Source organism: Ascochyta rabiei, chromosome 2 (genome assembly GCF_004011695.2).
Source record: "Ascochyta rabiei chromosome 2, complete sequence".
NCBI lineage: Eukaryota > Fungi > Ascomycota > Dothideomycetes > Pleosporales > Didymellaceae > Ascochyta > Ascochyta rabiei.
The window spans coordinates 191,348-206,028 of record NC_082406.1 but is presented as its reverse complement, the minus strand read 5'-3'; the positions used below and the strand labels follow the sequence as shown (position 1 = coordinate 206,028).

Here is a 14,681-nt window from a genome sequence, read left to right as displayed (position 1 = left end):
GCAGAATAAGTGAGGAGAAAGGAGAACTCACGCGCGCATGAACAGCTTCCACAGCGCTCTATTCCGAGTCCTGATCGGTATTGGAGGACAAGTACCGAGAAGCGTAGGGACACTAGGACGGGAAGCATGGAAAAGAAAACACTTGACATGGTTGTTTACTTTTGCGGTGTCTGGTTAAGGATCTTTCGCATACTCCTGTGTTGATTATACGTCAATCAAGCACCTCTGGCTAGACAGTGGTCTCTCCAGCCAGCGAGCAGAGGCCGTACGGCTTGGATGAGATTAATTGTTGCTCGACTTGCTACTCTCAACATTGATAGCTGCTCACGCCAGGGAGTGATGTGTCGCTGACGAGTTACAGGCTCGAGACACGCGACAACAAACTTTGGGATCCTACTCGCTAGACTCATGTCCATGTTGGAGGCGAATTGATGGCGAATGCGCAACAGACGCGCTTCTCATGCTGCAGGAAAAGCGTGCTGCAAACAGCCCACATGGCTAAATACGGGACGCTGTCATGGTGGCTCTATCGAGCACTTTTCACTCGACAAGTAGAGAGAAGTGCACAGTGTACTTTATACATACGTGCATACGGCCTGGAGAGTTGCTGCAGACCACCCTCATTAACCAAGTTCATAGTTCATCTGAACATGACGCGCTAGAAAACACCCCACACCTCCCACCTTGCCCCTTTCAACCTCGCGCCCACAGCCCGCGCCCACAACCCGCGAGTCGAGCAAAAACTGTACAAGAACAAAAAAATTATTTCGCGTGATCCCAAGTGTTGGGCACCGAAGCTAGTGTCGCTTCTGTGGATCGAACACAGTACCTCCAGATTTAGTGACTGAGAACTTCAGTCTGGCGCTCTCCCAAGTGAGCTAAAGCGACTGGAAGGCAATTGCCTGATGAGGTAATTGTTGAAATCTGCTCAACAAAGAATATACTAGTACTTGGATATTGTAGAGGTCAGTCTGCAGAGCGCCTGGCGACTCGTTGGTACAAAGGGGAAACAGGATTTCGGGATTTGTGATGGATTCTGGAAGGGATCCACTCAGGCTGTGGTGGACGGGTTGAGAGCGAGTGCGGCTTGGCTTGCTGCGGGCCAAGTGGACGAGACTGATAACGCGCAACCTTTGTGATTTTTGTTTCAAACTTCTGGGGCATACGCTTCGTGCTTATGGCGATTTCTTGGCAATATTTGAGCTGGTTCTTTGCTGTGCCGTTGCTGCTATGGATTTTCGCGTGTCGTGGTGTTCGATGCCATGGGCGGAATGTGGCCATGGGCACTCAACAATAAGACCGAATCCCTGGTAAGAGGAAAATTCGTTCTCCAGCACTACAATATGCTTGTATCAGGAAACACGAACTGTGTATCGGTAAGTTCCTTTGTAGAACACTAAATGTCGGTAAGAAACTCGCAGTCGTGAGCATATTCGCACACTCATAAGTAGCCTCAGCTCCGATACTCGCAGCATGGTAGTCTCCAAACACCAAGTAGCAGAACTGTATGTCCTTGCAGACCCCGTCGAAGCCGCCCGTGATTTCCGACAGGAATGTTGACTGGGTTTGATCATCAGAAAAGCCTTTCAAAAAGTAGCTGCCCCATGCATGGCCCTAACGTTCTGCTTGTCACATCCGGAATGCAAGGAGACAATTCTTATCCTGCTCCTAGGCATGAGAACGCTCATCAAGCACATGTCATTCCCAAAAGAAGCAGAGGACACGATAGTAAACCATTAACGTTCTGTTGTTCTTCAAGGTAAAAGCATGACAACAATGATATACAGCTAACGTCCAAGCTAAACGGCTTGAATGCCTCGCCTGTCGTGTTGCAGAAACAGCCGGCTACAAGCCAGCAGTGCTCAATCATACGGAAGTATTCAATGCAAGTCCGCAGATCACCTGCGACTTAAAAGAACACTACAAGACTTCAGCTATCTTTATAAAAGCTGCAAAGCACTGGTATATACGCTGAAGGCCTCTGGTCGGCTTATTCTGCGGAACGGGAGCTCGCTTACCTCGCCCCTTGTCTGATGTCCCACATGCACACTACCAGAGCCTCCCACCAGCCAAAAAAAGTAACCCTTGAGTTCTCAACTTGACAAGCGCCGAAAGAATGCTGCTGAGGACGTACGAGGCATTTGATGGTAGGGCTGAGGCGTGGTGTTGCTGTATAGTCCCAAAACCGTACTTTCACCCTCCGCAACACCAACAACTACCCAAAAAAAAAGTATCCTGGAGTATCTGACTTCGTCAGACGAATGCTGATGAGGACGGGACTCGAACCCGCGCCACTTTCGTGACCAGGAAGCTTATTGCTAAGCAATGCTAAGGAGAAGGACCTTAACCTGGCGCCATAACCAACTCGGCCACCTCACCCTTTCTCAGGGAATTGATGAATGGAAGACAGACACTATTTTATATATAGTTATTTCATTATTCCACGCACGGAGACGGATTGCTGTTCTGGCGTTGTCTTGCACACTGATTTTTCTTTAATTGTGGGGCATGAAGTAACGGCTGCCCGCGGGAATACAAATTCGGCCAACGCTATTTGACAGCCTCAAGAACAACGTTTCCAATCTCCGACCCTCGCTGCAAATCCTCCCGGGTTGCAGTCGCGCTCTGCGCCAGCTCGAGGCGGCCGTTCCTCTCCATCAGCTCCCGCATCATCCGCTCTGCCATAATTTCTTTTCTCAGCTGCTTTGCGTCTTGAACAGAGTCACGGAAATAGGTTAGATCCCACAGGATCCGCGGGCCCCCCACAGGCAACCAGAGCTGCGCGCGGATCCATTCGAGCGTGACTTTTCGATTGTCGTTGATTGGACCGCCCTTTTGGTAGTGCTTTGTTCCCCACATGGTGTGAAATACTCCAGCGCGCGTCCAATCTGACTTTGCGTACGAGAAGAGGATGGACTCGAGGTTTGGCAAGGCGTCGCAGATGCGGCGCAGGGATACTTTGTCTGCTAACGGGTGGGAATCACGGAGCGACTGCTGACTGGATTCTTCGGTGGGCAGAATTTGGATCTCGAGTCGTGTCAGTTTGTTCTTGACGCTCTGGCTGATGCTCGTGATGCGCTCCGCGTAGTCTTCTGTTGTCTCTGTGGTGAAGCACTCCCTTGTGGCATGGTGCCGTGCATCTCTACAGGCCTTGAAAAGAAGGATGTGCTGATCAAAACAGTGTTGGGCGACTTCATCGTGTATTGTTTTGCTGACACGCATGATTCCCAAGCGTTCTGGCAGCGTCCCATCCCTTGGAAACTTTCGCGAGTGCATGGGGAGATAGACCGAGTGTGGTAAAAGATAGTCGTATATTTGGAGGCGCAGCTCAGTGGGCAGCCTGTACAGTGGGAAATACTGAGCTTGACAATAGTCAGACATCTGAGCTGACTCAACGGAACCACAACATACCTTTCTGCTCTGCATCTCGAAAGAACACATCGAGCATAGTGTCACATACAACGTCAAGTCCAGGCAGCATGGTCCGTATGTCAGAGAACGTTGGAGCAAACCTTTCAGCAATTGTCCTGGGGTGATGATGCGTGTGGAACTGTTTGCGGATATAGGCGTTCGTGAACGGCCGTGAAAGTAACACTTCACTATATGCTTGGATAAAGACAACAGGAATGTCTTCCGGCCACGGCAGGTTCTTGACCATAAAGTACACTTCCTCTGATCCGTCGACGTAGGTGCGAGATGTGGTACTCCTGACTATCTCGTCAAACTGCAGTTGGCGATGCTGGGCAGGCGGAGTGCGCGTAAGCGTATGGTTCAGCGCTTGCAACTTCAGTTTGAGTTGCCCAGCCCTGGCCACAGTGAATCTGTGTTCGTCTGCCTTTGGTGGCTCATTGTCGCTGGGCCTGGCGCTAGAATCAGCGACACGGCGATAGTCGTCGAGCGTCACTATCATTGGATATGAAGGGCTCTAGAAAATAGAAGAAAATAGACGTGAAACCGAACAAAGGCAATCAGACTAGATCTACGTCAAGTGGCAAGTTCGAGCACGAGAGGCTTGCAAGGCAGACACGAACAAGAGTCACCTGATCACAGCGCGCTCAACACCGGACATTTACGAACGGATACCAAATGCAAGGCCGAATGAAGATTGACTCTAGTGTATGAAGTGTGGTACTGCGAAATATCGTCGTTGTGTTGTCGCTGAGCTGTGTAGCTGCCCCACACCTGGAAGTGCACGAGTCCGCTTGGTGATGTCAAGCTTGGAACGTCGCAGCGGCCGCATGCAATGCCCGAGAGTCACCACTTTGCTTGAAACACGCGCTCCACGTGCAAAGATCCTGCAGCTGACCGCTGTTCGGCCTGCTACATAGAACACTCAATCCAAACCTCCCCTCTACCGCCCACCACGTTACCTCGTCGCGTACCCCTCCGTGTTGTTTATCGAGCGCCCTCGGCCCTACCCAGGCTCAGTGCAGCTCCACCCCGACGGCACAAGGGCTGGCTCAGCTATCTCCCTACTGGCGGTGTCGTCTCGCAGTTCGACAGGATGTCAGCTCCGGCTGACGGCAAGCAAGGCTTCCTCGCTGGCCTCTCGCCATGGGGTTCGCGTGCAGCGACGCCGAAGCCCCCGCCGACACCAACCACGACCGAAGCCGACAAGACCAAGGGCAAGGAGAAGGAGAAGGAGGACGCTAGCACCGGTCGACTTGGTACACAGCGTGGCGGAGATCATGTGATCGATCGGAGGCACCGACTGAGCCTGAAAAGGTACCCCCGAGACTGCCCTCCGCTTGCGGTGCGGTGGTTTCACGCTGTAGATGTGAGTAGCCAATCCATGTTCTTTCTACTCCAAGGCCTGACATCAGCGAGCTGCCGAAACGTAAACCTCTCTCCGAACATGCCATCACACCCGACAAGTCACTCCCGAAACCGAAGAAGTGGATCCCCTTCAGCAAAGGCGACTCCCGCGCGATCGAATCCGCATTCCAGAAAACTGCCGACGAAGCTGGAGCGACCGAGCAGAGCAAGGATCTCTTGAGCCCTGTAGCGCCTGTGCAGCCTTCCAACGAGCCCCCAGCTACCACAAAAGTCCCCGTGAACGAAGATTACCTGTTCGATGTCGAGATCGAAACTCGCGAATTGGCGCCCTCCTACTGGCTGGGCCCCGTGTACGATGTGAAGAGAGGCACGTGGTTCACACCAAGTGGTGAGCCTGTTGACGAGGGCCTTGCCATGCAGCTCGAGGAAGGCTACCTCAAGTGCAAGCCATGGCGATTGGGAAAGCCAGACGAAAAGCGATCGGCGTCACAGCCTCGTGCGCGACCTGTATCGCTCGGTGCTGGCCTGAGCGATGATCATCGTAAGGAGCTTGGCCGGCTTAATCGAGACTCGACGTCGAACCCCGTTACCCCAAGAGGATCATTCGACAACTTGCGAGGCGAAGCGAACAAACAACAGGACGGCACTAGCTCGGGAGAGAGAGCGGCAACGCCAAATGCTCCGGCTGAGATCCCACGGACACATAGGCTCTTTGGTGCTCACATGAACTCGACGGTGACCTTCCAGGACGAGAATACGGCATGGCTTCTGACCGACGATATGTGGGCACGTATGGGAAGCACACTGTACCAGCGCTTTGCAGGCGGAGCGCACTACGCTGGCTACAAGTACATTCGTGGTTACACCGATCCTACAGAGAAAAAGCAGGCCAATGCTTCAAAAGACCCAAAGGGCAAAAAAGAGACCGAGCGGCCCTCCACACCGTCTCACTTGGCCTATGGATCTGATAACGAGAAGCCTACGAACACTGGATCCGGGGGCGGCTCCGATGCAGAGAACACAGACAACGAGGGTGTCGAGTCTCCCCAGGAGTCACGAAGACGGACTCTAGAGCGGCAAGTTTCGTCGTTGATGACCTCATCTCAGCCAGACTACCAGGAGAAACAAGAAGAAGAGGCACGAAAGCGCGAGGAAAAGGAAATGCGAGAAGACTACAAGACGCAGGATAAGCAGGAGCAGGGGCGTGAGATCGAGCATCTCCTTCTAGTGACTCACGGTATCGGACAGCGTCTGGGCATGCGCATGGAGTCTATCAACTTCATTCACGATGTCAACACCATGCGCAAATCGTTCAAGAGCGTCTACGCCAACTCTCCAGATCTGCAGGCTCTCAACTCGGAGGTTGACTCGGACACAAAGAACAGCCGTATCCAGGTCATACCCATTGTTTGGCGACACCTTTTGGACTTTCCCAAGCAAAGTCTCAAACACAACCGGAAGGAGCATGATTTGGGTGACCTCGATCACGAGGATCATGAATTCCCAAGCCTTGAAGACATCACAGTCGACGGCGTGCCGGCTGTGCGCAACTTCCTGACTGACCTTGCATTGGACATTCTGTTGTACCAGAGCCCAGCTTACAAGGGCCACATTTCCCGCATCGTTGTCGCTGAATTGAACCGCATCTACCGCCTCTTCAAAGAGCGTAACCCCTCCTTCAAGGGCAGAGTTAGCTTGGTTGGTCACTCTCTGGGCTCAGCCATCATGTTCGACATCCTCTGCATTCAGCGCGACGCCAACCCACGATCTGGCAAGCAGCGTCGCCTTACTGAAGAGGGCCTAAAGCTTGACTTCGAGGTCGAGGACTTTTATGCACTAGGCTCGCCAATCGGGCTATTCCAGATGCTCAAGGGTCGAACGATTGCTGCTCGACCAGCTACAGCTTTTGTGCCACCAGTGACCCCTGCAACCCCTTTGGATGATCCATTCTCGCCCACAGCAGCAGAGCGCGACCAGATGTTTGACATCACAACTTCGTCTCCACTCTGCAAGCAGACGTTCAACATTTTCCATCCTTCCGACCCCATCAGTTACCGCATCGAACCGCTCATCTCTCCCGCCATGGCTGGGCTGAAAGCTCAACCGCTCCCCTACACTAAGAAAGGAATTTTTGGTGCGCCAGCTTCACAAGGCCTCACGGGAATCGGTGCTCGGGTCGGACAAGGTGTTACTGACTTCTGGTCGAGTATCGGTTCAGGCATCGCGTCTGGCTTACTGAACCGCAGTCTCGGTATCAGCGGCACGGAACTTGGAGACGGTGGATCCGGGCAGCGCTCCTCGCGGCCGCTCTCCGCTGCTCCAAACCCTGCCACTGCTGGAGCCACCGTTCCAGGCACCAACGAGCCTGTGTCTGCATTCATCTCTGAAGAGCGTAGACGACGCCTTGGCAACGAACAGATCACCACTGGAGAAGACGGCGAACATCCGCCCACACTCATCGAATCTGAGATCGAAACCCTGTACTCTGGCTTCCAGAAGGGGCGGCAGAGCAGTACCGCTGAGGAAGTAAGCAAAGTTGAGCGGGATCTTGAGTGGCAGGAGCTCGAAGAGCGGAGCAGGAAGTTGAAGAAGGAGGAGCTGAAGGTTAGGGCTCTAAACAGCAACGGAAGAGTGGATTATAGTATTCAGGAAGGCGTGAGTGAATTGACTTTTGAAAAATCTTTGACCCTGTGCTGACAACAACGACAGGCATTCGACATCTCTCTCCTTGCCAGTATTGCGAGCCATCTTGCGTACTGGGCTGACGAAGACGTTTCACATTTCATGATCTCACAGCTACTGGCAAGACATCGTGTCTTCAAGGAGAAGGATAATAAGGGACAATAAACCTGAATTTTTGGGATAGTCTGGCATGACTCCGGCGTTCTTACATTTTGGCAGCTACAATACCCTGATAGACCCTGGTCCCGATTCGATCAATCAAGTCATCTCTGCTCCTTCGAACATCGTCCAACTGCAACTTCTAATCTCTGACAATCTTGTTTTCTTATCTTTCAACGGTAATCGGCAATTTGACCGCCATAGCCTGTCCTCATCCTAGGATAGCGCGCCGTCACTTCCTGCCCTAACAACCCAGCTTCCCCAGGCCAAGTTTAAAGTTCGCGTCTTAAAACAACGTCATCGCAGGCGTGCGCCGTGGATTGCGCCACAACACCATGCTTCCAATCAATGGTGCCGTATCCGCATTTCCGCTCTGTTGGCGCCAAGAACGCCCAGCGGGCCCCTTACGCATGCAGGGTATACTGAAAAGGGGCATACGGGACGAACGTGTGGCAGGTGTCATGCCTGGTGTGGCGCCGAAGCCAGTAGGATGCACACTGGAGAGCAGGCCAGCGGGCGTATCAGAATTGAGTGCTTGGTCGACGGGAAAACCCATACCAAAGCAGCTCAACCACCACCAGCATGCCACTGCCTCAAGAACCCGTGTCTTGAATGATCACCAAACCAAACACACCAAACCGCTACCCTGTGTTTCTCACCCCTCTACAGTCTATGCTGCGGGACGATATACACTGAAGTTTCTGCGAAAGTTTGTCAATGTAAAATGTAAGATCCTCAGAGTAATGATTGAAATATCAAAAGCTATCAAAAGGGCTTGCTATCATAGCTCTCAGGTTACGAAGACAAGTGAGTTCAAGGGATGACACAGAAGATGCTCAGAAACACTCTCGAGGTTCCAGCCGCTCGTCTGATGCAGATGTTCACACCCATTGTACCGCTTGCTTAAGCCCTAAGCCCCTTCACCCAATTACCAACCACCCTCGCACTCTCCTCCGGCGCCTCCTCCGCGCCGTAATGTCCAATACCGCCGCCCAAAGCGTGGTGCTGAATGTCAACCCCCTCAGCAATCCAGTCCCTCCACACATCCGGGAAACTATAACTACCTCCAATGTAAGTCTCACTATACAGCAAGAATAGCGGGACGCCTATCTTCCGCCCTGCCTTTTGGTCCTCCTCCTCTCTTTCCACATCCGTCGTAGCGCCATGCTGGTAATCTTCGCAGCTGGCTTTCAGGACGTGCGGTTGGGCGAAGAACTCACCGTAGACTTTCAGCGAGTCGTCTGCTTTGAGAGACTTTGAACCGGCGTCATTCTTGCCGGCGCAAAGCGTAGTCATCTCCTCGAGGAACTGTGCAGGTCCAAAGGCGCTGATCATCCGCGTTGCTAGGTCTACGTTCGCGAGGAGTGGCCAGTGGAAGTACCCGGTGATTTGCTTTGCGGCGGTGGTGGGAGATGCGTTGTGCTGCCACTGTGTTGAAGTTGGTACCTATACAATCTATGAGTATTTGTAATCGAGGGGTATTGGAAGGTGCGCGGCGTACGATGTCAATCAAGCATACGCCTCTGATGTCAAAGCCCGCTGCACCGCTGACCGCGAGGCGATGCGAAACTCTTGCACCGCGATCGTGGCCAATCAGAATGATGGGAATATCACCGGTAGGAGGATTGCTAGATGTTCGTTTTACTTCTGTCCGGAGTGCGGAGAGGACTGCATTTCCGACTGTCAGTTTGTCGTGCTTCTCGATTGCTGCGCTGGCACCATAGCCGGGGAGGTCAGGTACGAAGATTGGAGCATCTTGAGGGAGAAGAGGGATGAAGTGCCGCCACCTTTTTCTTGTCAGTGGTTGCTTGAAAGTCACGAAGCTCCATAACGTGACGTTTGGATAATGGACATGACGCACATGTAGGAGCTTTGCGGGTAGCCATGGACCAACACCAAGATTGGGTTGCCATCTGATACGGTACCTAGGCTGCGGCTGTACGAACATACTTGCTCCTTGTTGACGATTGCTTTTGAGAAACCGAGGCTGTTGAACTTCTCGTCTTGGATTTTGTGTGCTGACGTTGTTGCCATGATGCGGATGAAATGAGCATCAAACACTATCTCTCGAGATTGTGAGTGCGAGTTGTTCAGCTGGGCTGCAGTATTCTAGTCGTCAAAGTATGTAGTCGTTGTTCGGCTACGGGCATTTGTCACAACAATGACGTAATTTGACGCAATACCACGCCCTTCCGCTAAGCACATGTAAGAGCATGAGCAAACTGCTTGATAAACGGTACTGATTTGGGTATACTAGACCTACGACACTGTCATATGGACACATCAGCGTTACAACTACCTACTCCTTACTTGTAAAATGCAACAGATCTGACCGAAACGCCATCGCTATGCCCTGAACAACAATCCTGATTTTCTATTGCTCTTTTGCCAGCACCATCTTCTCACGCTCGGCCTTCCGTCTGACCTTGCCCTTCTTGGTGTGTCTCCTTTCATTCTCCTCTTTCCTCTTGAGCGCCTTGAGTTCCTCCGACTTGATCTCGCCAGCCTTCTTGACTGCCTTGGGAACGTGCCTGTGCCTGTTGATACGCTTGATCTCAGGCATGTGCTTGTATCGCTCCTTCAGCGCCTCATCGTACTGCAGCTTCTGCTGCAAAGCGAAAGACTTGACGCCCTGTCTAGCAGAGGCTTTAGCTCGCCATAAGCGCACGTTGCCGTCGTCGGAGCCACTGAGCACGTAGTTGTTGTCAGGAGACCAGGCAACAGAGAAGACACGCTGCATGCGCTTGGTGTAGTACATGTCGCGGGAGTGTCCCTTCTGTCGTTCCCACAGACGAATTGATCGATCGTAAGAACCGGAGACAAGCTCTTCTCCTGTTGGACTGAACTCAACGCTCATGACGGCAGCTACATGCCCCTTCAAGACTTGTAACGCTCGCTTCATGTTTCGCATGTCAAAGATCTGGAAATGTTAGCTGCACGCCATGTATCGCCTGTCTGTGATGCTTACATAGCAGTTGTGGTCTTCGTTGGCAACGGCAAAGTTGTACGCTTCCATGGGGTTCCAAGAGATGCAGTTTGAGGCGAAGTTGAGAACGGTGCGGTGGAGGGGAGAGCTTGTGCGCATGTCGTAGAGCACGATGGCGCGATCTGTTGCGCAGGACGCCAAGATGGACGTCTCGACCTGGTTGAAAGTGACATGGTTGATGGTGTCGATAGCCGAAGGCCAGACGAGGTTCTGCACGGGAGCGCCTGACGTGCGAGCGGTGTCGTATATGGAGACGACGTTGGAGGCGGCAGCGAAAGAGGGCATGGAGCGGTGGTGCGAGACCGATGTGAAGGCTGCGTTTCCGTGCCACGTTGCTTTCGGCGGCGACTTGGAGGGCTGGGCATAGGGCTCGAACATCTGTATCTGCTTGTCCGCGCCGCAGGTGATCAGACGCTTGTCGTGCGTCCAGCACATGCCCTTGACCATGTTCTCGTGCGCCTGGGCCTGCCACTTCTCTTCCCTGCTCGTCAAGTCCCATACTTTCACCACACCGTCTCCACTGCCACTGGCAAAGTGCTCGAGAGAGTTGGGGTCTTTGGCGAACGAGTAGACGCCGTCTACGTGGCCGGGCTCGAAGTCTCCCAGGAAGGGCTGCGCGAACATGCGCTCCATCTTGGTCGCATTGAGTGCCCGCGTGTACTCGCGTGCGCGCTCAAAGGGATGCTGGGTGGGGTCGAGGTTGCGGGTGATCTTTGCGACATTCGATCCGGGAGCCTGCGCCGACGACGTCGACCGGCTGAGGGCTTTGATCTTCATCTTGGGCGAGTTGCTGCAAATCTCGCAGACGCGGCGAACACGGGCAGCTGCTCTCGAACACTTTTTCGGCACGGTCGAGGTGGGGTGGCCAATCAGCGCGGCGCAGTGGATCGCCGCTGCTGCTTTCCAGCGCCGGACAAACTTCGCTTCCGGTCGATGGATGCGGTTAGCGCCCACTCTGGACGCACGCGAATCCGCAACCTCTCTGGCATCCAAAAATCGCAACTTCATCTCCACTAACCTTCCAGCACCCACGCCCGGACGCCAGCAAAATGAAGTTGTGAGTGCACCCTGAACGCCGTCGACGAACACTTGGGAGGTCGGATTGGTTTTTTTCGAGGTCTCTGTGGTGCGCCTGGAGGGCTGCAACGCACCAATGGCTGCATGCACAACCTCGAATTGCAACCTGCAAACTGCAAACTGCAAACTGCAACAGAACAGCTGCTGACGTTTCCTCTCTAGCCTCAAGGTCGGACGCGTTGTCGTACGTTGAACCCGCGCAAAATCACCCTCCGTCGCAATCACTCACAGTTCGATTAGATCATCACCCGCGGTCGCTATGCCGGCAAGAAGTGCGTGATCATCTCGCCCCTCGACAACGGCACCAAGTCGCACCCCTTCCCCCACGCCCTCGTCGCTGGTGTCGAGCGCTACCCCCAGAAGGTCACCCGCCGCATGTCGAAGAACAAGCAGGCCAAGAAGAGCAAGGTCAAGCCTTTCGTCAAGCAGGTCAACTGTACGTGAAGAGAAAAAGAGCGAGGACAATGCACGCAAGGACCGCGCTGATAGCCGCAGACACCCACATCATGCCCACCCGCTACACCATCGAGCTTGAGAACCTGAAGGGTACCCTTACCCAGGACACATTCAAGGAGGTCTCGCAAAGGGAGGAGGCTAAGAAGACCGTCAAGAAGGCCTTCGAGGAGCGATACACTTCCGGCAAGAACAGGTGGTTCTTCACACCGCTGCAGTTCTAGGTTTTCCTTCGGTTACGGCTGGGCGCAGACGGGGCATGATTTGACACGTTAGATCCTGCATGAGCATGTCGGGCGATATCATAGGGTGGATCAGGTGCAAAAAGCCTGCCATCCAGGCGTGTACTTCGGCTTGATAATCAAAGCATGAAAATCCGGCATAGGGGTCATTCACGAGTTCATGAAATCATGTTCCCACCACAGCCACTTGGACAGTCCCCATGGTGAAGTGCTGACAATCTAGACATGTCCAATTACGAACCATACAAAGCAGATCAGAGCGGACTCTCCTGTTTCAATCGACTATCGACATCAGCGTCCGTAGACTCAGACTCAGGCCCAGACCCAGACTCAGACCTCGACTCTAGTCAGCACAGCTGCATCGACGCTTCGACGAGTACATCCCAGCGCAACAGATCGAGCATGATGTTTGCCCATGACCTATTCCAACGATCGCATGTCACCTCCTGCCACGCCCCGCACCTACGATTGGTGACTACCGCAGTCTTAACATGTCATTACGCGACCGTGCGCAGCAGGTGGTTGTAACCCTACCTGTGCTGTTGCTGTTCTCTTACATCTGACTGCACGTCCACACATGCCACACTGTGTAAATGTCCCAATTGTGGTCCCAATTGTGATGGGAAGATTCTACAGCACTGGCGTGTGCGAAACGGACACCATGGATCAACAACACTCACTGCTAATCAAACAACAATCACAAGTTTTGAAGCGCACCGTCATCATCATTAATCGATTTAACCCTGCTAAGGGTGGATGCGCTTCCCCCTCAACCATCCAAGCGAACAACGAAAGGTATATAACAACATCACCAGTACAATCCCCACTACCCATCAAGTCGCGTTCGCACTTCCAATCGTCACCAGACCCAGAAAAGGCGGAGCTTCCTCATCGAAGACATGCACCGTCGCCGACACAGCAATCCTGACCTTCGCACCAGGCCTCTTCCAGAAGCAACATGTGTGAGAGCGGTCCTACTGCTTAATCTCATCAGCCTTCTTGCTTGCCTGCTGTTTTCCCTTGTTCCAGTACTCTACAGCAAAGGTAAAGGCATCGTGCACGACCTTTAGCTCTGTGCTGATGCCTGCCTTGACCGTCTTGACCACGCCCTCCGGGCCTTGCGTCTTCTTGTACTCGTCCTGGTACGTTCCCACAACGTACACGACGGGCGAGAAGGCTAGCTCCTTGAGCTTGTTGGTGTCTTCCTTGACAATGGGCACGCGCTGTTCGAGCTTGCTGAGCGATGAGTCGCCGAGCTCGTCCGCGCGTGTCAAATAAGGTGAGATGTAGGAGTAGGGCGTCTTGAGATAGGGGTGGAAGGGCGCAATGAATTGGTTGTACGTGTTGTTGAAGAGGGCGAGCGACTTTGCGCCATAGGGGTTCGACTTGTAGAACTCGACGCCATCGTGGACGACCGGATAAGAGTGCAGGTGCTATAATCGTTAGTCGATGTTTGTCGTGTGCTACTCGCATGTGACGTAACGCTGACTGATCGGATGGGTGGGTGTTTGAAACACTCGTGTGTAAGCTGCGCGGGACTTGCGGGGTAGTACGTACCGAGAGAACTCGCGACTGCGGTGTCTCACCGTTAGTCAAGGGGGCGCTGTCGTTGCTCATGTCGCCGTTCTTGGTGGGCTCCTCTGCGTGTGGTGACATGAAAGTCTTGTGATATTTTGTGGTGTGGTGAAAGATGGGATAAGTGTCAGGAAAAGAACCGGATTGTGCGTATAACAAAGTGGTGTGTGTCAAGGGTAGTTATGCGATTCGTCCCAACGTGCCTTGTTATATGCGGGCTGCCCAGTCGTGCGTGATGCTGCCTGTGCCTGTGCGCTGAAAGCGGCGCTGGTGTCAGTGAATTGTTGTTGGATTGGCATGTGAAAGAGCGATTTGGCTATCGATAAGAAGAGCAAGCACCTTCAATCTTACCTTCGTCGCACTTTCACCTCAATTGGAACAGCAGACTGCGAGAATTGTGAGTTCAGAACTGCATCAGGGTGACAGCAACGGATTTTGAAGTGCAGCCAAGATGCTCGCTGCGTACGCCCTCTGCTCTCAGCCCAGGAATGTCGTGATATTGGACGGTACGTTGACGCAGCCACAGGGCTGAGCCTGGCATGTGAAAGACTTTTGGTTTCGATAAGGTCTCCGCCGCGTCCACTGGCGCCTCGTCTCGTCGGTAGACTGGCGCTCTTCTGTCAATGCTTGAGCGTACAGACCCAATTATCTTGCCGGTCAGATGCACCAATGCACCCATCTCGGTGCGTGCTGCCCTGGTACCTACGCAAAAGGTGATGTGACAAAGCAGT

At 53.3% G+C, this 14,681-nt stretch overlaps 6 protein-coding genes and 2 non-coding genes across 9 annotated transcripts, besides 5 other annotated features; 2 read left to right on the top strand and 6 right to left on the bottom strand.

The window, feature by feature from the left end:
• Positions 1 to 665: 665 nt before the first annotated feature.
• Positions 666 to 723: a tandem repeat.
• Positions 724 to 801: 78 nt separating this feature from the next.
• On the bottom strand, positions 802 to 888 carry EKO05_2t2. The gene has a single exon. It is a non-coding gene; the product is annotated as a tRNA-Phe (tRNA).
• A 1,377-nt stretch (positions 889 to 2,265) lies between these two features.
• On the bottom strand, positions 2,266 to 2,379 carry EKO05_2t1. Its single transcript has one exon. It is a non-coding gene; the product is annotated as a tRNA-Leu (tRNA).
• Positions 2,380 to 2,550: 171 nt separating this feature from the next.
• EKO05_0001042 (uncharacterized protein) lies at positions 2,551 to 3,910 on the bottom strand (the record flags this gene model as incomplete). Its single annotated transcript, XM_038937488.1, has 2 exons — positions 2,551 to 3,362; positions 3,412 to 3,910. The coding sequence occupies 2 exons, from the start codon at positions 3,908 to 3,910 to the stop codon at positions 2,551 to 2,553; spliced, it is 1,311 nt and encodes a 436-aa protein (XP_038801806.1).
• A 594-nt stretch (positions 3,911 to 4,504) lies between these two features.
• Positions 4,505 to 7,623, top strand: EKO05_0001041 (uncharacterized protein; the record flags this gene model as incomplete). Its single annotated transcript, XM_059635563.1, has 3 exons — positions 4,505 to 4,777; positions 4,828 to 7,431; positions 7,486 to 7,623. 3 exons carry the CDS (start codon positions 4,505 to 4,507, stop codon positions 7,621 to 7,623), a joined length of 3,015 nt encoding a protein of 1,004 aa, XP_059491546.1.
• Positions 4,572 to 4,615: a tandem repeat.
• Positions 4,613 to 4,644: a tandem repeat.
• An 897-nt stretch (positions 7,624 to 8,520) lies between the features above and the next one.
• On the bottom strand, positions 8,521 to 9,671 carry EKO05_0001040 (uncharacterized protein; the record flags this gene model as incomplete). Of its 2 annotated transcripts, none has more annotated exons than XM_059635562.1 (3): positions 8,521 to 9,063; positions 9,119 to 9,404; positions 9,479 to 9,671. In XM_059635562.1, 3 exons carry the CDS (start codon positions 9,649 to 9,651, stop codon positions 8,521 to 8,523), a joined length of 1,002 nt encoding a protein of 333 aa, XP_059491545.1. The 2 variants fall into 2 exon arrangements, with proteins under 2 accessions (XP_059491545.1, XP_059491544.1); XM_059635561.1 differs by having other exon boundaries at positions 9,568 to 9,671.
• A 320-nt stretch (positions 9,672 to 9,991) lies between these two features.
• EKO05_0001039 (Protein sof1) lies at positions 9,992 to 11,380 on the bottom strand (the record flags this gene model as incomplete). The annotated part of the gene is made up of 2 exons (XM_038937445.1): positions 9,992 to 10,537; positions 10,586 to 11,380. 2 exons carry the CDS (start codon positions 11,378 to 11,380, stop codon positions 9,992 to 9,994), a joined length of 1,341 nt encoding a protein of 446 aa, XP_038801803.1.
• Positions 11,381 to 11,652: 272 nt separating this feature from the next.
• On the top strand, positions 11,653 to 12,357 carry EKO05_0001038 (60S ribosomal protein L27B; the record flags this gene model as incomplete). The annotated part of the gene is made up of 4 exons (XM_038937541.1): positions 11,653 to 11,660; positions 11,843 to 11,864; positions 11,921 to 12,116; positions 12,176 to 12,357. 4 exons carry the CDS (start codon positions 11,653 to 11,655, stop codon positions 12,355 to 12,357), a joined length of 408 nt encoding a protein of 135 aa, XP_038801802.1.
• Positions 11,781 to 11,813: a tandem repeat.
• A 320-nt stretch (positions 12,358 to 12,677) lies between the features above and the next one.
• Positions 12,678 to 12,719: a tandem repeat.
• Positions 12,720 to 13,349: 630 nt separating this feature from the next.
• EKO05_0001037 (uncharacterized protein) lies at positions 13,350 to 14,031 on the bottom strand (the record flags this gene model as incomplete). Its single annotated transcript, XM_038937397.1, has 2 exons — positions 13,350 to 13,808; positions 13,933 to 14,031. 2 exons carry the CDS (start codon positions 14,029 to 14,031, stop codon positions 13,350 to 13,352), a joined length of 558 nt encoding a protein of 185 aa, XP_038801801.1.
• Positions 14,032 to 14,681: the final 650 nt, after the last annotated feature.